This window comes from Eptatretus burgeri, chromosome 14 (genome assembly GCF_056783735.1).
Source record: "Eptatretus burgeri isolate ZD-2024b chromosome 14, Ebu_testis_v1, whole genome shotgun sequence".
NCBI lineage: Eukaryota > Metazoa > Chordata > Myxini > Myxiniformes > Myxinidae > Eptatretus > Eptatretus burgeri.
Genome location: NC_140974.1, coordinates 21065530 through 21083172, shown reverse-complemented (window position 1 = coordinate 21083172; position 17643 = coordinate 21065530). Strand labels below are relative to the sequence as shown.

General features: G+C 42.5%; 1 protein-coding gene across 7 annotated transcripts in view; it reads left to right on the top strand.

The window, feature by feature from the left end:
* The window catches only part of LOC147012760 (uncharacterized), a 345711-nt gene that overhangs the window by 167096 nt on the left and 160972 nt on the right, over positions 1-17643 (top strand). For all 7 annotated transcript variants that reach the window (XM_085853917.1, XM_085853918.1, XM_085853915.1 and 4 more), the window contains 3 exons: positions 926-1181; positions 5725-5801; positions 6168-6212. In XM_085853917.1, the coding sequence (XP_085710043.1) occupies positions 926-1181; positions 5725-5801; positions 6168-6212 (378 nt within the window). The remainder of the gene's footprint in view (positions 1-925; positions 1182-5724; positions 5802-6167; positions 6213-17643) is intronic.

Sequence of the window (17643 nt, the reverse complement as noted above, 5' to 3'; positions counted from 1 at the left end):
GACGGACAAACGAGATGCAGGTAAGGATGAGGGGTAAGGGAGAACGCAAATAGTGGACAACATGCAAAATTTTGGGAGTGTTACATAAGTTACATCAGCAAAACTTTTGTAGTGGTGGGGGTGATTTAACGGGTGTAGACATAATCATGGTTTTGGATGGGGGTGATTTGAGATGGTGGTGAACAGCTGTCTTGAAAACCCGGAGGGAAGAATAAGATTGAAGAGAGTATGGAAGGTGGTTCCATAGGCAAGGGTACAGAGGAATAAATGAGTGGAGGTGAGCAGTGTTTCTGCATTTAGGCAGTTTTACTAGGATGGGGTTGCTGGTGGACCACATGCATCCTGCAGATACCTGGGGGGGGGGGGTCAAAGCACGGAGAAAGCAGAGGGTGGAAGTCCAGAAATGATGCGGAAGAAGACAGAGAGACCAACGAACTGTCGGTGATAATGAAGTGACAGGCCCATAGACTCAGCTTCATCGTGGGGAGATTCCAATGATCTTGAAAGCCTTTGTTTCAATGGCATCACTCTGTGCAAGATGTGAGGCAGGGACTTGAAGTTGGTATGGGGGAGGGATTCGGACTTGGAGTTGGGAAGGGGTGGGAGGAAGGAATGAGGACTTGGGATTGGGATTGGGGAGGGATGCAGACTTAGAATTAGGAGGTGGAGTGATGCTGAATTGGAGGTGGGAGGGGAAGGGATGCGGAATTGGAATATGAGTTGGGAGAGGGGGGGGAAGCAGCACACACCAATTTAAAATTATTTGGTATGACTCGGCCAGGGTTCAAACCTCGCAGCCTCGGAGATCAGACCATTAATATGTTCATAGTTTGCTTCTTGAATATGTTAATTAATAGAGATTCATCATAATTAATAGAGATGATTGCGAATTGATTGTTGTAACATTTTACAATCTCATCCACAGGCAGGCCGGACATCCTCCTCTCGAATTTCCCAACATCGCAAACCATCCCTCAAGCAGCTGGGAGAGTCAGGAGTGGATTCGTCCTCAAAGAAGCGACATCCTATCTCAAGCCGACGAGGTTTCCCATCAAGGAAGGCCTCCCGTCGGACGTTTGTCACATCACAGCTGCCACCGATTGTCACAATCCATGTCAAGAACATTTCCAGGACTGCGGGAGAAAATGAGATTGTCCAAATCGTTGGAAAGATTCGTAAAGGTCTGCCTTTCTGTGTTATACATTCATTGAATGCTCCTGGGTGTTGTCCGACTAATTCTGCAATTGTACTCATAAGCCATACATGAAATATGCACACCTGAACTGGAACTACATTCCACATTTGCACCGTTTTGTGTCCATTACCATGAGAAGCATATCATCGCTCAAACTGACTGATGATGCTTCGACATGAATGTGCTCCAGGAGAACCTTCGCATGATCAAGTTGTATTTGCAAATGTAATTGCATTTCTGAACAAGATTCGTGTTGACCATTTGTCAAGATCCCAGAAGATCTTTGAGGCAATTAATTAGTGTAAGCACCACAACAGCCATGACACACTGTTATGCACACCCCCCATGTTAGTCATCAGTACTAAAGGTTAGGCAGCAGGATAGCTCATTGGGTAGAAAGCTCACCATTGACCTGCTTACTCTGGGTTTTATTTGAGGTTCAAGTCCCAAATATACTGCATTGCTTTGTCCATTTTCTACCAACGTCCATGGGATTCTTGTAAAGTACACTGATGTCTCTAATTATATTTGTCCTGCATGTGTGATTTTTGTGCAAGGTCCTCCACCAGCTCTTGATAATATTTAAATAAGGAAGGTCAGGCGGCCTCTATTTATTTACCACCTCTCATCCAGTCGGTCTAGCTTCCTCATCTTTCTCAGCCAGCTGATCCTCCCCAACAACTTGAGGACACAAGTTCTTCCAGTAACCCCCCTTCCCCCTGGTTAAACTCCTAAAGTGCAGGATGACTGCACACCTCAACTCTTTTGTTCCCTCTCTGCCCCTGTTTACAGAACCACCTTCCTGAAGCTGCTCTATCCCATTCTTCCCTCCATGGCTTCAAGCAGATGATGAACCACCATCTATTGTAATTCCCCCATCCTTACCTGCAGTCTTTTTTACCCCATTAACCAAATATAACCCAACCCTCTTATTTGCAGATTAATGTTTCCTTTCTTCCTGTCTCTTCTTTTTTTCCTTTTCATTCCCTTCCTTGCTGTGTTCACCTGTTGCCCCACTATGTCCCACTCAGCACGTTACCTTTATAGCCTCCATCACCTCACCCTTCCATGAGCCTCGATTTTGTACAAAAATAGTAAAACAAAACACGATCAAAACAGACATACCAACCTATGCCTGGTATTGGCTTAATGGTTAGGGTGGTGGGCTTGCGATCCTAGGATCCTGAGTTCAAATCCTGCTTGGCTGTTAAATTAATACCAGATGGAGTTGACTCTGCCTGTCATCCTTCCAAGGTCAGCAAAATGAGTACCAGCTTGCTGGTATCCTGTGTCGGAGTGCAAAATGAGTACCAGCTTGCTAGTATCCTGTGTCGGAATGGTGACCCATCCAGGATTGTACCCAATAGCCCAGGTGACTGCTTAGGTAGCACCAACACTCTGCACAGAGTATGCTCCTGATGGATGGATACCAACCTGCAGTTTTCTATAGTCATGAAAAAGATTAAATTATTGTTGAGTCAACCTAAGATTCGTCCTCATCATCGACTGAAGGAGAAGAAGAAGAGGAGGAGGATGGAAGAAGGTGGATGTGACGAATTTTGCATACGGTTCAGGCATGATGGCCCAAATAACCTCTCCTATGCCGACGTTTCCTTGCATGAAAATAATTCATGTTTAACGAACTTGCCTTAAACGACTTTTTTATTGAAACCTTTTTTTGTAATTAATATATTTTATTTAATTCGGTTGCAGAAGAATCATTTTAAATCAATATTGGACGAACTACTTAACTGGCATTTTACTGTTGTGAAGTATTGAACTTTATTGTTATGTTTGCGATGGGCCTAGTTAAATACTGTTTCACAGGTAGGGTGATTCATCAATGTGTGTGCCATCCCTTGGATGCTTGTTAAACTGGTGTCCCGTCTACCAGCATTACTTGGTGGATGTTAAAGACCCCCATGGTGTCCTTCTTGAAGAATTAGTGAGCTATCGCCGGTACCCTGAGCAATTTCAAATTCTTGCTTTTACTACTGCCGGGAAGGCACACCACCCACTAAAACCCTTGCTCAGCAGCACTGATTCTCTCTGTGACAGAATATGGAGAGAGAGATAGAGAGATAGAGATAGAGAGAGAGAGAGAGAGAGAGAGAGAGAGAGAGAGAGAGAGAGAGAGAGAGAGAGAGAGAGAGAGAGAGAGAGAGAGAGAGAGAGAGAGAGAGAGAGAGAGAGAGAGAGAGAGAGAGAGAGAGAGAGAGAGAGAGAGAGAGAGAGAGAGAGAGAGAGAGAGAGAGAGAGAGAGAGAGAGAGAGAGAGAGAGAGAGAGAGAGAGAGAGAGAGAGAGAGAGATAGAGAGATAGAGAGATAGAGAGATAGATATCCTGGTGTTGGCGCAGTGGTTAGGGCAGTAGCTTGGGATCCAAAAGGTCCTGAGTTCAATCCCCGTTGAGCCACTGAATTAATACACCAGGGGGTTGACTCAGCCTGTCATCCTTCCGAGGTCGGCGAAGTGAGTACCAGTGTACTGGGCCGGTGTATACCCCGGTTAAAATAGGTGTACCATATCCCTGTGTCGTAAGAGGCGACCAGGGTTGCGTCAGGAAGGGCATCCGGCATAAAACATGTGCCAAATCACTATGCGGATCATACGGATGATCCGCTGTGGCGACCCCTAACGGGAGCAGCCGAAAGAAGAAGATATATATATATATATATATATATATATATATATATATATATATATATATATATATATATATATATATATATATATATGACTGAATGAATATATCTCAAAGGTTTGTACAGGGGCTAATCAAATCATTTGGTTATTTGTACATTGAGGATAGACACTGCATGCTTAATGTTTACCTCCGCCACCAATGATGGATGGACGTTATGTATTCATCCGTTTCTTCCTTGGCGAAATAATTTTGCCAATTATGTTGGTCTGTCGTGTCTGTTTGTCTGTTTCTCACACGATTTTTTGTCCACAGTTTTAATCAATCTTTCTGAATTCTTTAATGTATGTACGTGGCCAAGGACAGCAACGCACATTTTTGATCAGGAGTGAATCCGGATCTGGATATGAGAATTTTTAAGTGATTCTTCACCATTGAGAGAAAGGACCAAAAACAATATAAAGCACAATATCTCAAAAAGCTGTGGACATATTCGGACGAAACTTGGTGGGCAGGTTGGGTGTGTAGCAAGGAGGAATTGGTTCAATTTTGGTGAAGATCCTAATCCAGAGCCAAATACGAGAATTTTTTCAGTGATACTTCACCATTGAGAGATGGGGCCAAAAATGATATGTAGCATGATATCCCAAAACGTTGTGGACGAAATATGCCTAAACAAGTTATGACAAAACTTGCTGGATGAGTTTATTCGGTGATAAGAACAAGCTGATTCGATTTTGCTTCAGGTCCAGTTTCAGATCGAGCTATAAGTGGGATAATGGGGCCCATCACAAAATGTGAACTGTTCAGCCTGGTGGGTGTATGTGCTCTTGTAATGAGTGCCATTTTAGTTTGTTCTGTTTCACCAAGTGTCACTCTATGAGCGATTTCTCATCTGTTTGTTAGTTTGTTTGCTTGTCTGTTTGTGAGCAGGATATCTCAAAAAATCGTCAACGTATTTCGGCAAAACTTGGTGGACAGGTTACATGTGTGACAAGGACTAATTGTTTAGATTTTGGTGATAATTCGGATCCGGATGTGAGACATTAACTCGTCCGAATCCGGATCCCAGAAATGTTTTTTCACCATTGAGAGATAAGGCCAAAAATAACATACTAGTGCAGCACAATATTTCAAAAAGTTGTGGACAGGTTATGATTGGGTGGGTGACAAGAACAAGCCGATTAGATTTTGGTTCGTGTTCGGATGCAGATTCGGTCTTTCAGTGGGATACAAAACATAAACACTTCAGCCTGCTGGAGGTATGCGCTCTATCGAGTGCCCTTCAAGTTTCAATTTAACTTCAGTGGTAATCTATCACTTTAATCACTGCAAAACCCTTGCACACTCACCTTTGAACTGTCTTGTCTGGGTTCGTATCTCCATCCAGCTCTAAACTGTCATCCTGGTGTTTCGCAGGCAGGGTGAGTTATCAATGTAAGCGCGTCATCAATCCGATGAACTTTAAACTGTGTGTCCTATCTGCTAGGATTAATTGGTAGACTTGAAAGTTCCCATTGTGTCCTTGCTGAAGACGTTTTGTCTATTTGGCGCTTATTAAGACTCGTGAAATATTTTGCACTGAGATTACATGAAGAAAGACATACTCTGAAAACTCTTGACTGGAAAACTTCATAATCCACTGGCAGTTCTTGCAGTTTACAGAATTAAATGGGTTATATTTACTTACCTGTTGATTTCTGTAAGATGGAGAAGGGTTGTAAAGACAGTCAAATATCTATCGATCATAAATTTTTGTACAGAATATCACTGTCTTTCTCTTATGTATGTAAAGTATGTCTGTAGATTTGGCCACTGATTCAACCTGCACTGCAACCAACCAGACCAATTCATGACCCACAAAATGTTCCACCCCTTCTTTACCAGTCACGGATCTAGTTCCGAACCAGTGCTGCTCCCAACAACAGGGCCCTCGAGGTCTTCCAGGTCCCCCTGGGCCTCCTGTAAGAACTTATTGATTCAATGTATTTTATATATATTCTATCCCATAATGCTTTTATAATAAGCCTTACAACTTGAGAAAGGTAGGGCAAGATGCTGCTGGCAAGGCAAAGTGGGGCAAACACCCACCTCCCCCTTACCCTTCCCTACCAGGCAAGTTCCAATGATGCTCAGCAAACTAAACGAAAGGACCAAACTGGATGTATAATATATACAGCGGAGACATTTTGGGCCACCTTTGCTGCCAGGTGCATCTTGCCCAACTTTACTCATGACTCACCTTTTAATCGCTTACAAGCCTTTGACAGTACCGTTATCCTCCTGACCAGTCGTCTTATTTATTATTCTCGTGTACTTATGATTTCCAGGGCCCTGAAGGCAGATCCGGACCAGAAGGAGCAAAGGGGGATAAGGTAAAAATACCTTTTCAAACTTTTGCCAAAACTTGGTCTTGGTTTTCAGGTGCAGATGTAGATGATCATGCATCAAAGTGAAGTCATTTAGTTTTCTGTCAAAATACAAACAATATTGCTCAGCATATCCTTTCCTTGACTTCATTCTTTTATCTATCCATTTATTTCTCCCATCCTTATTGATTTTAATTTTTTACTTTTGTTCCTTTTGTTCCTTTTGTACTCTCTCAATGTACCCCATCTCCAACCTTAGCTTTAATTCTATTCCTCCATCATCATTCGACTTTGCTTTTCTGCTTTGAGAATGAGTTTAATTTAAACAGATGTGAGTGAGGGGTGCAACATGATGGAGTGTACACCATGCTTGCCAATATTGGATTGAAGATTGTTTTATTTACATGAAAGTATAGCATTGCTGTGCAGTTTCAGTGTAGAGATATTTGTGTTGTTGTCTTGTCTTTTCAACCTTGTGAGTGTGAAACAGTGCCATGAACATTGGATATAATATGTGAACCGGCATTCAAGGAATCCTTTATTAATCAGTTATATTCAGACTCATGTGTCTGAATAAGGCTGGGGAAACAGAGACCCACACTGAATCTTCCTGGCACCAGTTAGAGGCAGGTTAAAGCGACCAGAGGTGTGAAAAGAGGGGGTGATCTTCACAGCCTTTGATTTGCCGCATAGGTGCCAGAGTGAAAATCTAAGAAAAAAGGAGCGAGGAGGCTGAAAAGGTATAAAAGCCCAAGAGAACCCATGATGTGGAGGATGTGCCAATCATAGTGAGCAGATGTTACTCGTACTATAGTTTAATACCTGCAATGGGCCTGTGGCCCTGGTTTCAATTGCTGCCACAATCTTGCAATCCTCTTTTGCATTTCTGTTGGCACACGTTGCACCATGGGGCTGGTGTGTGTGTGTGTGTGTGTGTGTGTGTGGGTCTGTGTCTGTGTCTGTGTCTGTGTCTGTGTCTGTGTGTCTGTGTCTGTGTCTGTGTCTGTGTCTGTGTCTGTGTCTGTGTCTGTGTCTGTGTCTGTGTCTGTGTCTGTGTCTGTGTCTGTGTCTGTGTCTGTGTCTGTGTCTGTGTCTGTGTCTGTGTCTGTGTCTGTGTCTGTGTCTGTGTCTGTGTGTGTGTGTGTGCGCGCTGGTCTGAGCAGTAGATAAAGCGTTTGTAGGAGGTAATAAAGTATACATTAAAGTCTATCAAAAATAGCAAACTGGTCTGTAAAGTAAAATCAATATTCATGGAGTTTTTCAAAAAATAAACTTCAAGAAAGTGATTGATTTCTTCTAAACAACAGTTTCTTTACATTTGGCAACAAGATACCCCAGCAGTCAGTGGGGATACCCATGGGTTCAGATCCGGCCCCTTTCTTTGTAAATTTATTCCTGCACATGTATGAGTCTGATTGGTCCAGAACATGTGCAGGAATAAACTAAAAATTGCACGAAGATGTGGAAAAATCTTCAGATTCATTGATTATTTATTGGCAATTAATGGTGGGTTTGTAGTTGATTAGCTTCATGATGATATAAAATTATATCCAAAATAACTCGAATTAAAAGTGGAAAGCCAAACTCGCATTTCAGTTTGTTTTTCAAAATTACAAATCGATATCAAAAATAATAAATTTCACACCAAATTATTTTATAAACAAGATGTTTTTCCAGTCCACCTTGTACGGACACCTTTCTTCAACAGCGATATTCCGAAGAAGCTAATCTTCTTCTTCTTCTTCTTCTTTCGGCTGCTCCCGTGAGGGGTCGCCACAGCGGATCATCCGTATGATCCGCATAGTGATTTGGCACATGTTTTACGCCGGATGCCCTTCCTGACGCAACCCTGGTCGCCTCTTACGACACAGGGACATGGTACACCTATTTTAACCGGGGTATACACCGGCCCAGCAGACTGGTACTCATTTCGCCGACCTCGGAAGGATGACAGGCTGAGTCAACCCCCTTCCGAAGAAGCTATTCTATGGTGCAGTTATAGGTGAAATAATTCAAACGGACAGCGCAACCACACACAGCACTGAACTTATCAATAGATTAAAACAACTAGTCCAACGTTTACAACACAGCACTGAACTTATCAATAGATTAAACCAGGGCCAGATTAAGGTCTTCGTAGGCCAAGGCCCTTGAGATTCTGTAGGCCAAATTCAAGAGTGACCAAAACGACGATTTTGAACATGAAATTTAATTGGAACAGACTGCGGTAAATGGCGATTTGTCCGACTTTCAAATATACAAGTGCCTGTAAAATCCAATTCGGCTTCAAAATTGAGAAACGAACCATACAGAAAACACATTCGGAGGAATGTATGTATATTCAATTTCCACCCTGCTGAAACACCTTCTTTTGTGCCTTTTGGTTGGCAAACGACGCGATCACTTCGGAGAAATCGATTTGCTTCATCAGCTCAGATTCAACACAAAGCAGAGCGAGCGTCGACACGCACACCTGCCCCACGGTCGACTGAAGACAATTTTTCACACGCTTTAGTGTGCTGAAGGAGCGTTCACCCTCGCACCTCGTAGCAAACATCGAACAATATATTCGGAGGGCAACAAAAATATTGGGGAATGTTTGTGTCAAATTGTTGTGAATAATGTACTTGAGCATGTCCGATGCATTGATGAACTTGGAGTATTTCGAGCAAAGTTCTATTTCCTGAACTATGTCCATTTCAACATCAGCAGGGTACGCTGAAACCAGTTTCTCTGCTCTGCGAGAGAATGTATCATGGTCGAGGCTGTTGGCCGTGGGGATGAATCCAAACAGATCCGTGATTTTCTGATAGCTCTCTCTTCTCCTATGGATTTCTGTCAGAAGGCGATCGAGTATGGAGAAGTACGTCTCAACTCTGAACTTCTCCCTGCCAGATTTTGGGGTTTCTTCTTCCTCGTCATTTTCATCGAAGGCCTTCTTTCGCCTTTTGACCCGATGATTATCATCAGCGTAAATTATGGACTCAACCATCTTTTTGGCGCGGTCCTGAAATGCATCAAATCTTTCATCATTTCGAAACGACTCTATGTATTCATAGAGGGCATCATAATGCTGCTTAACCGCTCCGACATCTATTCTCGGTTGTTGGAGACATCTGTTTACTCGATCAATGTTGCCAAGTAGATCAGACCAGACAGCGCACATTATTGCTGTTTCGGTCAGTTCCATCTTCTCAGCCAATGCTTTGGCTTCCAGTCTCGCTGACGGAGTTTCTTTAGGGCGCTCAGCTATCTTCATTAGCGCCTTCTTTATGTCCTTGTAGCTTGCGGAAAACGCTTTACAAGCGTCCGCGCAAGCTGACCACCTCGTATCGGACTCGGACAAACATTTGAGTTTGATGGCACGTTCATCGAGTGACTTATTTAAAATGGCCCATCTTTGGGGAGATGCTGACATAAAGTCATACACGGCTTGAATAAGTTCAAAGTATTTGACAGCTTCCAAGCAACTCTCTGCGGCAGCGACTCCTACCAGATTCAAACTGTGCACATCACATTGTACCCACTGAGCCAATGGATTAATTTTACAGACTCTTGCTTGTACGCCTGAATAGACGCCGGACATGTTGCTTGCATTGTCGTATGACTGCCCTCGACAATCCATAAGATCAATCCCATTGGCTTCCAGTACCTCTTGCAATTTTCCAAACAGATATTCATCATCGTGATGCTCAATGACGACGTACTGTAGAAACCTTTCGACGGCGCTACCATCTTGCATCACATATAGAAATATTACCGTCAACTGATCGATATGCGAAACGTCTGGCGTCAAATCGATGGAAACACCATAATATTTAGCATCTTTTATTTCTCGCACGATGGTGGATTTCACTTTTTCGGCCAGTAGTAGGATAAACTCGTCGCATATTGTTGATGACAGGTATGATACACTTCCCTTTCCCTTGTTCCCATACACTTCAAGATGCTGGGCGAGAAATGGATCGAATTTTGAGACTAGTTCAAGACAACCAAGATAGTTTCCATTGTTAGCACAACCCAGCTGCTCAGTCGTGCCCTGGAACGGAAGCCCTCTTTCGGCGAGGAACGATATTACAGCGACAATTCGCTTCAACACATTAGTCCAGTAAGCTTCCTCATGGAGGTACCGCTGTTCAAATGATGTGTGAATCGTGTCTGTCACCTTCATTTCGAGCGACTTTTTGATTGCGAGAATATGGGCAGTCCCACTCTCGTGCGACGCTAGACCTGCAGAGGCATTCTTCCAATCATTGAATCCGATTCCAAAATTACTGTGATGGCTTTCGTGATCATTGTCGTCAGGACATAGGAGTTTACACACGTAGGAGTAAAGTTTACCGTTTGATGGAGAAAACAGCATCCAGTCCCTGTTCACCATTTCCCGTTTGTGAGTTTCCGCTGAAAGTGTTCACGCCGAAAATACCGTGTTTTATCTGGATACACTCGGGCCGTACACGAAAAATCTGCGTTCCTATCTTGGCAGGAGGATTCTGGATGAAATTATCCACGAGTTCTGGGGAAAGAGTCCATTCAGCAGGATCAGGATTGAAACTACGAGCCGCAGCACTGGCTGCAGTTGTTCCTATGCTTCTCTTGTTGCTTGATGCGACGGTATTGGTATTATCAGCTTTCGAAATGTGATGCAGTGCGAGATTACTTGATCCCTTGACATTGACATCAGAAGACTCTGCATGTGCACATTCCGTTTGCTCAGCTCGACTCTGGTGAGGTGAAAAAAATTTCAAGATGGATCCAGACAGTCTTTTTCTTTCTGTTTCACGCCTCTTCTTTTTGTCGCGTTTGCAAGTACCACTTTCGTGGTACCGAATATATCCGTCGGCCATAGTCAAGAATAAAAAACGACAAACAAGAGCAAAACGAAGAACTGCAAGCGTCAGGATGCTCGATAACTCACAGGAAAGTGAGAAGGTGCCAGTATGTTCATACTCGGCGCGAACGTTACTCCACCCATCAACCAGATGATAGCGGTGATGCCTGTGATTGGCTGATTGTGATGTGATCACATGGTTCCCACGCTCGCTGTCAACGATCACTGTCTGGCAGCGTGCCAGCCGTCTTCCCTCACGGTGTGTACAGCCTTCCTGCACATGTCGAGTCACATAATTAAGTCTGAAAAAAAACAAACGTCGTCGGACATTTTTGTAGGCCAAATATTTTTCGTAGGCCAAGGCCCGGGCCTCACGGGCCTAGTGGTTAATCCGGCCATGATTAAAACAACTGGTCAGACGTTTATAACACAGCACTGAATTTATCAAGAGATTAAAACTTGTCAGAGGTGTGCTAACACAGTTAGCATATTAAAACAAGTTTTCTTTAAGATCATAAAACGACACCAAATATAATTCGTGAAATACAATAGGAATAGTTAAATATTATTGACGAGATATTTATATAAATATATAATTTAAATGTACATATATATATATATATATATATATATATATATATATATATATATATTTTTTTTTTTTCTTTTCTTTTTAAACCCATTTCAGTGCTTGCTAGGAGACATTGGAAGCAGGTAAAAAAACACGTTTAAAAATAAACGTTTGAATATTTTAACACCAGTTTGATCCAGATGTGAGTGGGGTGGTCGTATTTGTTGGTGGCCATGTTATTTTTAAGGTAAAATGTGCATGATTCAATGTATGATCATATAATAGAATGTGTGATGGGAGTTGTAACTATGTGATCATCCATTAAATGCTGTCACGAGTAGAGTCTGATTAGTGATGTTGCAGTGATGGGTTGACTGACTGCCTGGACACAAATGAGGTTGTGGATCGACTGATGTCGGTAATTTACTGATTTGGATCCATGATCAAGGTTGTGGATCCACCGTTCTGAGATGTACTGGGCTGAAAGGATCGAAACCTCGAGGAAGAACGGTGCCCAGCTGATGATCCATACAGTCGGAAAAGTGTGTGTGTGTGTGTGTGTGTGTGTGTGTGTGTGTGTGTGTGTGTGTGTGTGTGTGTGTGTGTGTGTGTGTGTGTGTGTGTGTGTGTGTGTGTGTGTGTGTGTGTGTTCGTTATCTCCACATGTGGGTTTCAGGAGGTGGAACAGAGTCCTCCCCGGTCTCAAAGTATCCACCTCCATTTCAGTAAGGGGTCACGATTCATGGACCAAAGTGTGAAGTTTTCTTGTTCTCAAGGTTTTCTTCTGAAGGCTTTTTTCAGGATCGTCACCGAGCCCCGGACAGCTTCCAACTGCAATTTATTTTTTAATATTCCCAGAGCTCATTTTCTAGATATCTGTGAGGTTTTTCTTTATCATTCCCATTGCTCCAATAATCACAGGTACAATTCTGGTGCTCTTCAGCTTCCAGGATCTTTTCACTTCATTTTTGAGGTCTTGGTATTTCGTAAATTTTGTTGATTTCTGCATTGTTTAGGTGAAAATTTCTGGGAACTGACACCTCATTAAGGAATGCTGTCTTTTCTTTTTTATACCAGTCCTATATCTGGGCGAAATGCTTTGTTTTATATTGTTGCGGTACCGGCGTTGAGGAGGAACCACAAGGGAGGGGCTGTATCGGGCTCCTCTCTGGACCCACCCGGAATCGCAGGCCGTTGCAAACAAATAACTTTGTGTCGCGGCGGGTCGCTAATTGACCACAAATGCCAATAACTTGACCATATTACTCCGGCTCCTCTGTCGATCAACCATTTACCGAAGGACACATGACCTTCTTATTGGGGATCATGCCCTCAGTACGTACTTGCGTTATTTTGATTACCTACTGGATTAGGTGCATTCAAGGGTAGCTGCCAAGTACATACCGGATTTTGAACAGATTCTTGGGGAATAACGTTCCGGCTAAGCTAGGGTGCAGGCCGTGCTGGACCAATGGAGGAAAAGACAAAAACAAGCAGGGAACATTTCCAACAATACATTTATTTAAACCAAGATGCAAGGATAGTTATGTGGTACAGTAAATAGATTTATTGTGAGTGTACAGCAGGGAAAGCAAGGAATTTGTGGGGTGTGGCAAAACGCAAACAATACTACAAAGAAGACAGTTTAGAGTTATCCTGATAGTTCTTACACCCTCTTAACTTATGCTATGATAGGTGGCATCACATACACACATACACCAAAACCTGAGGAAAATTAGAGATACCCCAGAGAGAAAGAAATAGTTGAGGATTAACGACTTCCTCATACCTGGTGCAGCCAGCAGACATGCGCAGCCCATAACACTTAGGAAAAGGGAGGAGGGAGAAATAATGAGGGTGTCTAGGGTGCGTATTTGAGAAATGCAAGTGTAATGCGACGTGGGATACGGCATAGTGTAAGAGGAAAAATGTGAGGTGCAGATCAGTTTGTTTCGCTCTTTGATTCTGCTCTGAAAAGAACAGTTGGTCGGACTTGCCTGTGTTTATTGCTCTTTTGCGTCCACAGTAGAGGAGAGATAGATGGCGGAAGAAAGATGCGTGAGAGAAAAGACCCTATCATAATCATGTAAGAGTCTGTACATTAAAGTTTCGTAATCTAATGAGTGCCATTGAAATGGAGCAGTCCAAGCTTGCACCAGCAATGCCTGACCCCACGCCTAATCACACGGACTCGCAGCGCGAATCGCTCAGCACCGATGCTTGTCCTTGCGCCGTCTGTCTCTCTGGTGAGGTCCAATGTCTGGCGGGATCTGTCGAGTTCTGCTCCTGGCTCATTCTGTTATCTACTCCTTGATTAGTTCTCTCCCAGATGAGCTGCGTTCGCTCTTTTTATGAGTCCTGAGTGAGGGGTGGTGCCAAAAATCGAATCAAACGGGGCTCTTAGCAAAATCAAGCTTCCCCATTGGTCCATAGTGGTCGTAGCCACGCCCCCACCAGGCCCCGAGACTGAAATATGGTTCAGTCGCTCGCAGACAGTGCCATGTGTAAGAGCTCCAACTTTTACAGGAGGCTGTGGTTTTTGGAGGTGCTCTCCAGCCCTCAGCATGCACTGGTGTCCATTCAAACATGGGATTTTAGGGAAATTCCTGCACCACTCGTAAATCCTCAAGAAAGCTCCAGCGCACATTCGCGCTTCAAGTTGTTATGCCCTGAAATAACCTGACCTACGTCTCCTCCATGTCCTTTGAGGCTATGGTGAGAATTTTATGACCATGCGGTAGTTGTGGAAGTTTAAAAGTAATGGGAACATGTGGCAATTGTAGTGAGGGAGGATTGTAACATGGCATTGTGGGGAAGAGGTTGAAGTTCCCTGTAATTAAATTGTGAATAAAGGTCGCGTTTTAAGTGGAAATGTAAGCGTGGGTTATTGCGGGGATTTTTACTCGTCGTATGAAGTGAGTGTGGTGTAGTTTGGTGAGCAGAATGAAGATCTGAGGCAAAATGGTAGTTAATAATTGGCGCGCAAATATATGGGAGGCACTCAGAGTGAAAGAAAGGGGGTGGAAAGAAAAGAGTGGAAGAACTGTGAGGGTTAAAGTTTAAAGAGGTATAGGAGGTCGACCTGAAAGAGTCCCACGCAATGCATCTTTCCCCTTTACCCACAAGACATATGGAAGGGACTAACTAATACACATACAAGCCGGTAGGCGACATGGGTGGACGCTACATAATTGCATACTAGGCATACATTTTTTGACGGATCGGGCTGAAAATGTTTGACAAAGAGGTTGATTATAGTGCGCATAAAAGCCTGGAAGCCGATTTTTGATTTTCGAAAAAATTATTTTTTCAGGATTTTTCAAAAATTTCAAAGTCCCGTTGCTAGGCAACGGTGGTGTCCATAGCAACAGTGCTCAAAAGCATAGAACTAGATCGTGGTCTGAATCTACCTGTCAAGTTTCATCAAAATCAGTTGACTCCTCTGGCCTCCAGAGCTGTCCATTACATACAAACATACAGACAGACGGAAAAAGTGAAAATAAGGGTACTCTAGCGACCACCCAACTATTTAAATAACTGCTTTGGGATTGCTGTATGTTGTGTGCCATTTTTTTAAATCTCCGACTCATTTATCATTCTCCCAGTTGTCAGTATACATTTGTTGATATGTCGCATCATATTTAAGCCCCCCCAACAGAATAGGGGAAGGCTAAAACCAATTTTAGGGTTTGTTTCTACAATTAGTGCCCCCAATTTTTAATTATACCTCAGAGTTTCTTACAACCACTTAGGTTTGTAATTTAATTATTTATTTTCTTCCTTTTTTTCTGCCAATGTCCAAACTGTATCTCAGAGCTGACTGGGACTGTCAGAATGATATATTTCATCAATAATGGAAATACAAAGTATGCAGGGCTGACATTTTTTGACCTTGACCTAAATTTTAAGGTAATGACCTATTTATAGGCATTTTAACACTTTCATTATAAATTGATTATGGCTTGTCCGATCGGAACAAAATTGCCCTCTCTAGAAAGACTATTTACATCGTACTTGCTCTAGACTATCTCGAGATTGCTAATTTATATCATTCCCCTCGAGTTAAAGGTCAAGGTTAAATGGCGGTCTTAAAAATAAAAACAACGCTCTTTTTTTTGCCATTGCGAAATCACAAAGACTGCTTGGCCTTCCAAGATATTCTTGCTTCAGAACAGTGTACCTGCACTGAAGTTGTGCAACTAATATTTGATTAGTGTTCTTGACCTACCTTTTTCAGATTGTGACCGAATTAACAAAAAAACACCTCTTTAATCATAACTTCAATAATTTTTCTCTGATTTCATGTTGTTGAGTTTTATTGAGAGATTGTAGATGGGACACAATTTCTTAATTTACACTCTATCCCTAAATGTTGAAGGTCAAAGTCATATGGTTGTCTGAAAAAAATACGGCCGTCACTGGATCACAGGTGCCAGGGGATGCATGATTGAACTCCAACAAACAATGAGTCAGAGTGACAGGCTTGGCTGGATTGCACACCTGACCCTAATCCATGACATTTATTATTTCTCAGAATCGGACTAAAATAAATTCAATTCAAATCAATGGAAGACCAAATCAAAACAGTCCTGCATTGAAGTAATCAGAAGGAACCTGAACAAGCAAAAAGCAAAGATGGGGTCATCAGAAGGAACCTGGAGAGGATTTGGGTTTCGGCTGCTACTCCTCTACCCCCAAATCCCTCCAGGCACAGCCAATTGAGCCTTATAAATAATTTTTTTTTTAAAAGAACCCACATTCAAAAAAATAAATAATTCAGGCTGCCAGACCATGTGTCCAATTTGGATGAAATTTAAAACATATATTCCCCATCTCTACTTCATCATAATTTTGAAGTTTCACATTGATTGATTAAGCGGTCCAAGAGAAAGATTTTTTAAAAAGATTTTTGCTCAATCCAATATGGCTGCCAGACCATGTGACATCAATCATTTATGAATAAACTGGTATCCCCAAGGCTCAGGGAACATTTGTGTGAAGTTTCAGCTCGATCTGTCCAGCCGTTCTGGAGAAGAAGACTTTTTATAGGTTTTAGGGTAAATCCAATATGGCTGCCAAACCATGTGACCTATGACATCATATGTATGAACGTTTGTTGCTCATGGATCGGTGGTCATACTTGTAAAGTTTCATCTCGATCTGTTCAGCCATTTCAGAGAAGAGGGTTTTTAAAGTTTTGTTTTTTTAAAACCGATATTGCTGCCGAATAATGTGACCGATAACATCGTCAATTATTTATCTGTGGACTATTTTATCCCAAGATGACCCACAAAAATTTTCATACTGATCACATGAAGCCTTCTACATATGCAGTTATGACGTCATAATGAAGGCACATCTGACATCAGAAAAAAAAATCACACTTATTCCCCATGAGGAGTAGTTGCCACGTGCCAAGTTTCAATTTTTTCATTTGTGTGGTTTCAGAGATAGAGGTCAAAATTTTTCTGTTTTTCCAACATGGCTGCCACACCACGTGACCTATGATGTCATAATTATCATTACAACGTTCTCCATGAGTAGTTGCGCCAATGGTGAAAATTTCATCTCAATCTGACAAGCAGTTGTGGAGAAAAACACTGAAGTTCTTTGTGGACAACAATAAACAAACAAACAAACAAACGGAATCAATTGCAATACGCTCTCCTCCTGCGAGCTAAATAAAATGTATAAAATACAACTATATAAATTTTATAAGATATTTGCAAAATATGTTATGAAAATATAAATAAATTGTTTTAAGGTTTTTTGCTCTTTGCCTGAGGAAGCTTGTTATATGAGAGGAGGAGATTGGGACCATACTCCGTGCAGAGCGTTTGTGCTGCTTCAGCAATCTCCTTGGCTATTGGGCACAATCACTGGTCGCCACTCCGACACAGTGTACCAGCATGCTGGCACTCATTTTGCCAACCTCGGAAGGATGACAGGCCGAGTCAACCCCACCTGGTATTAATTCTGCAGCTGAGCGGGATTTGAACTCAGGACCCTAGGATCCAAAGCCCACCACCCTAACC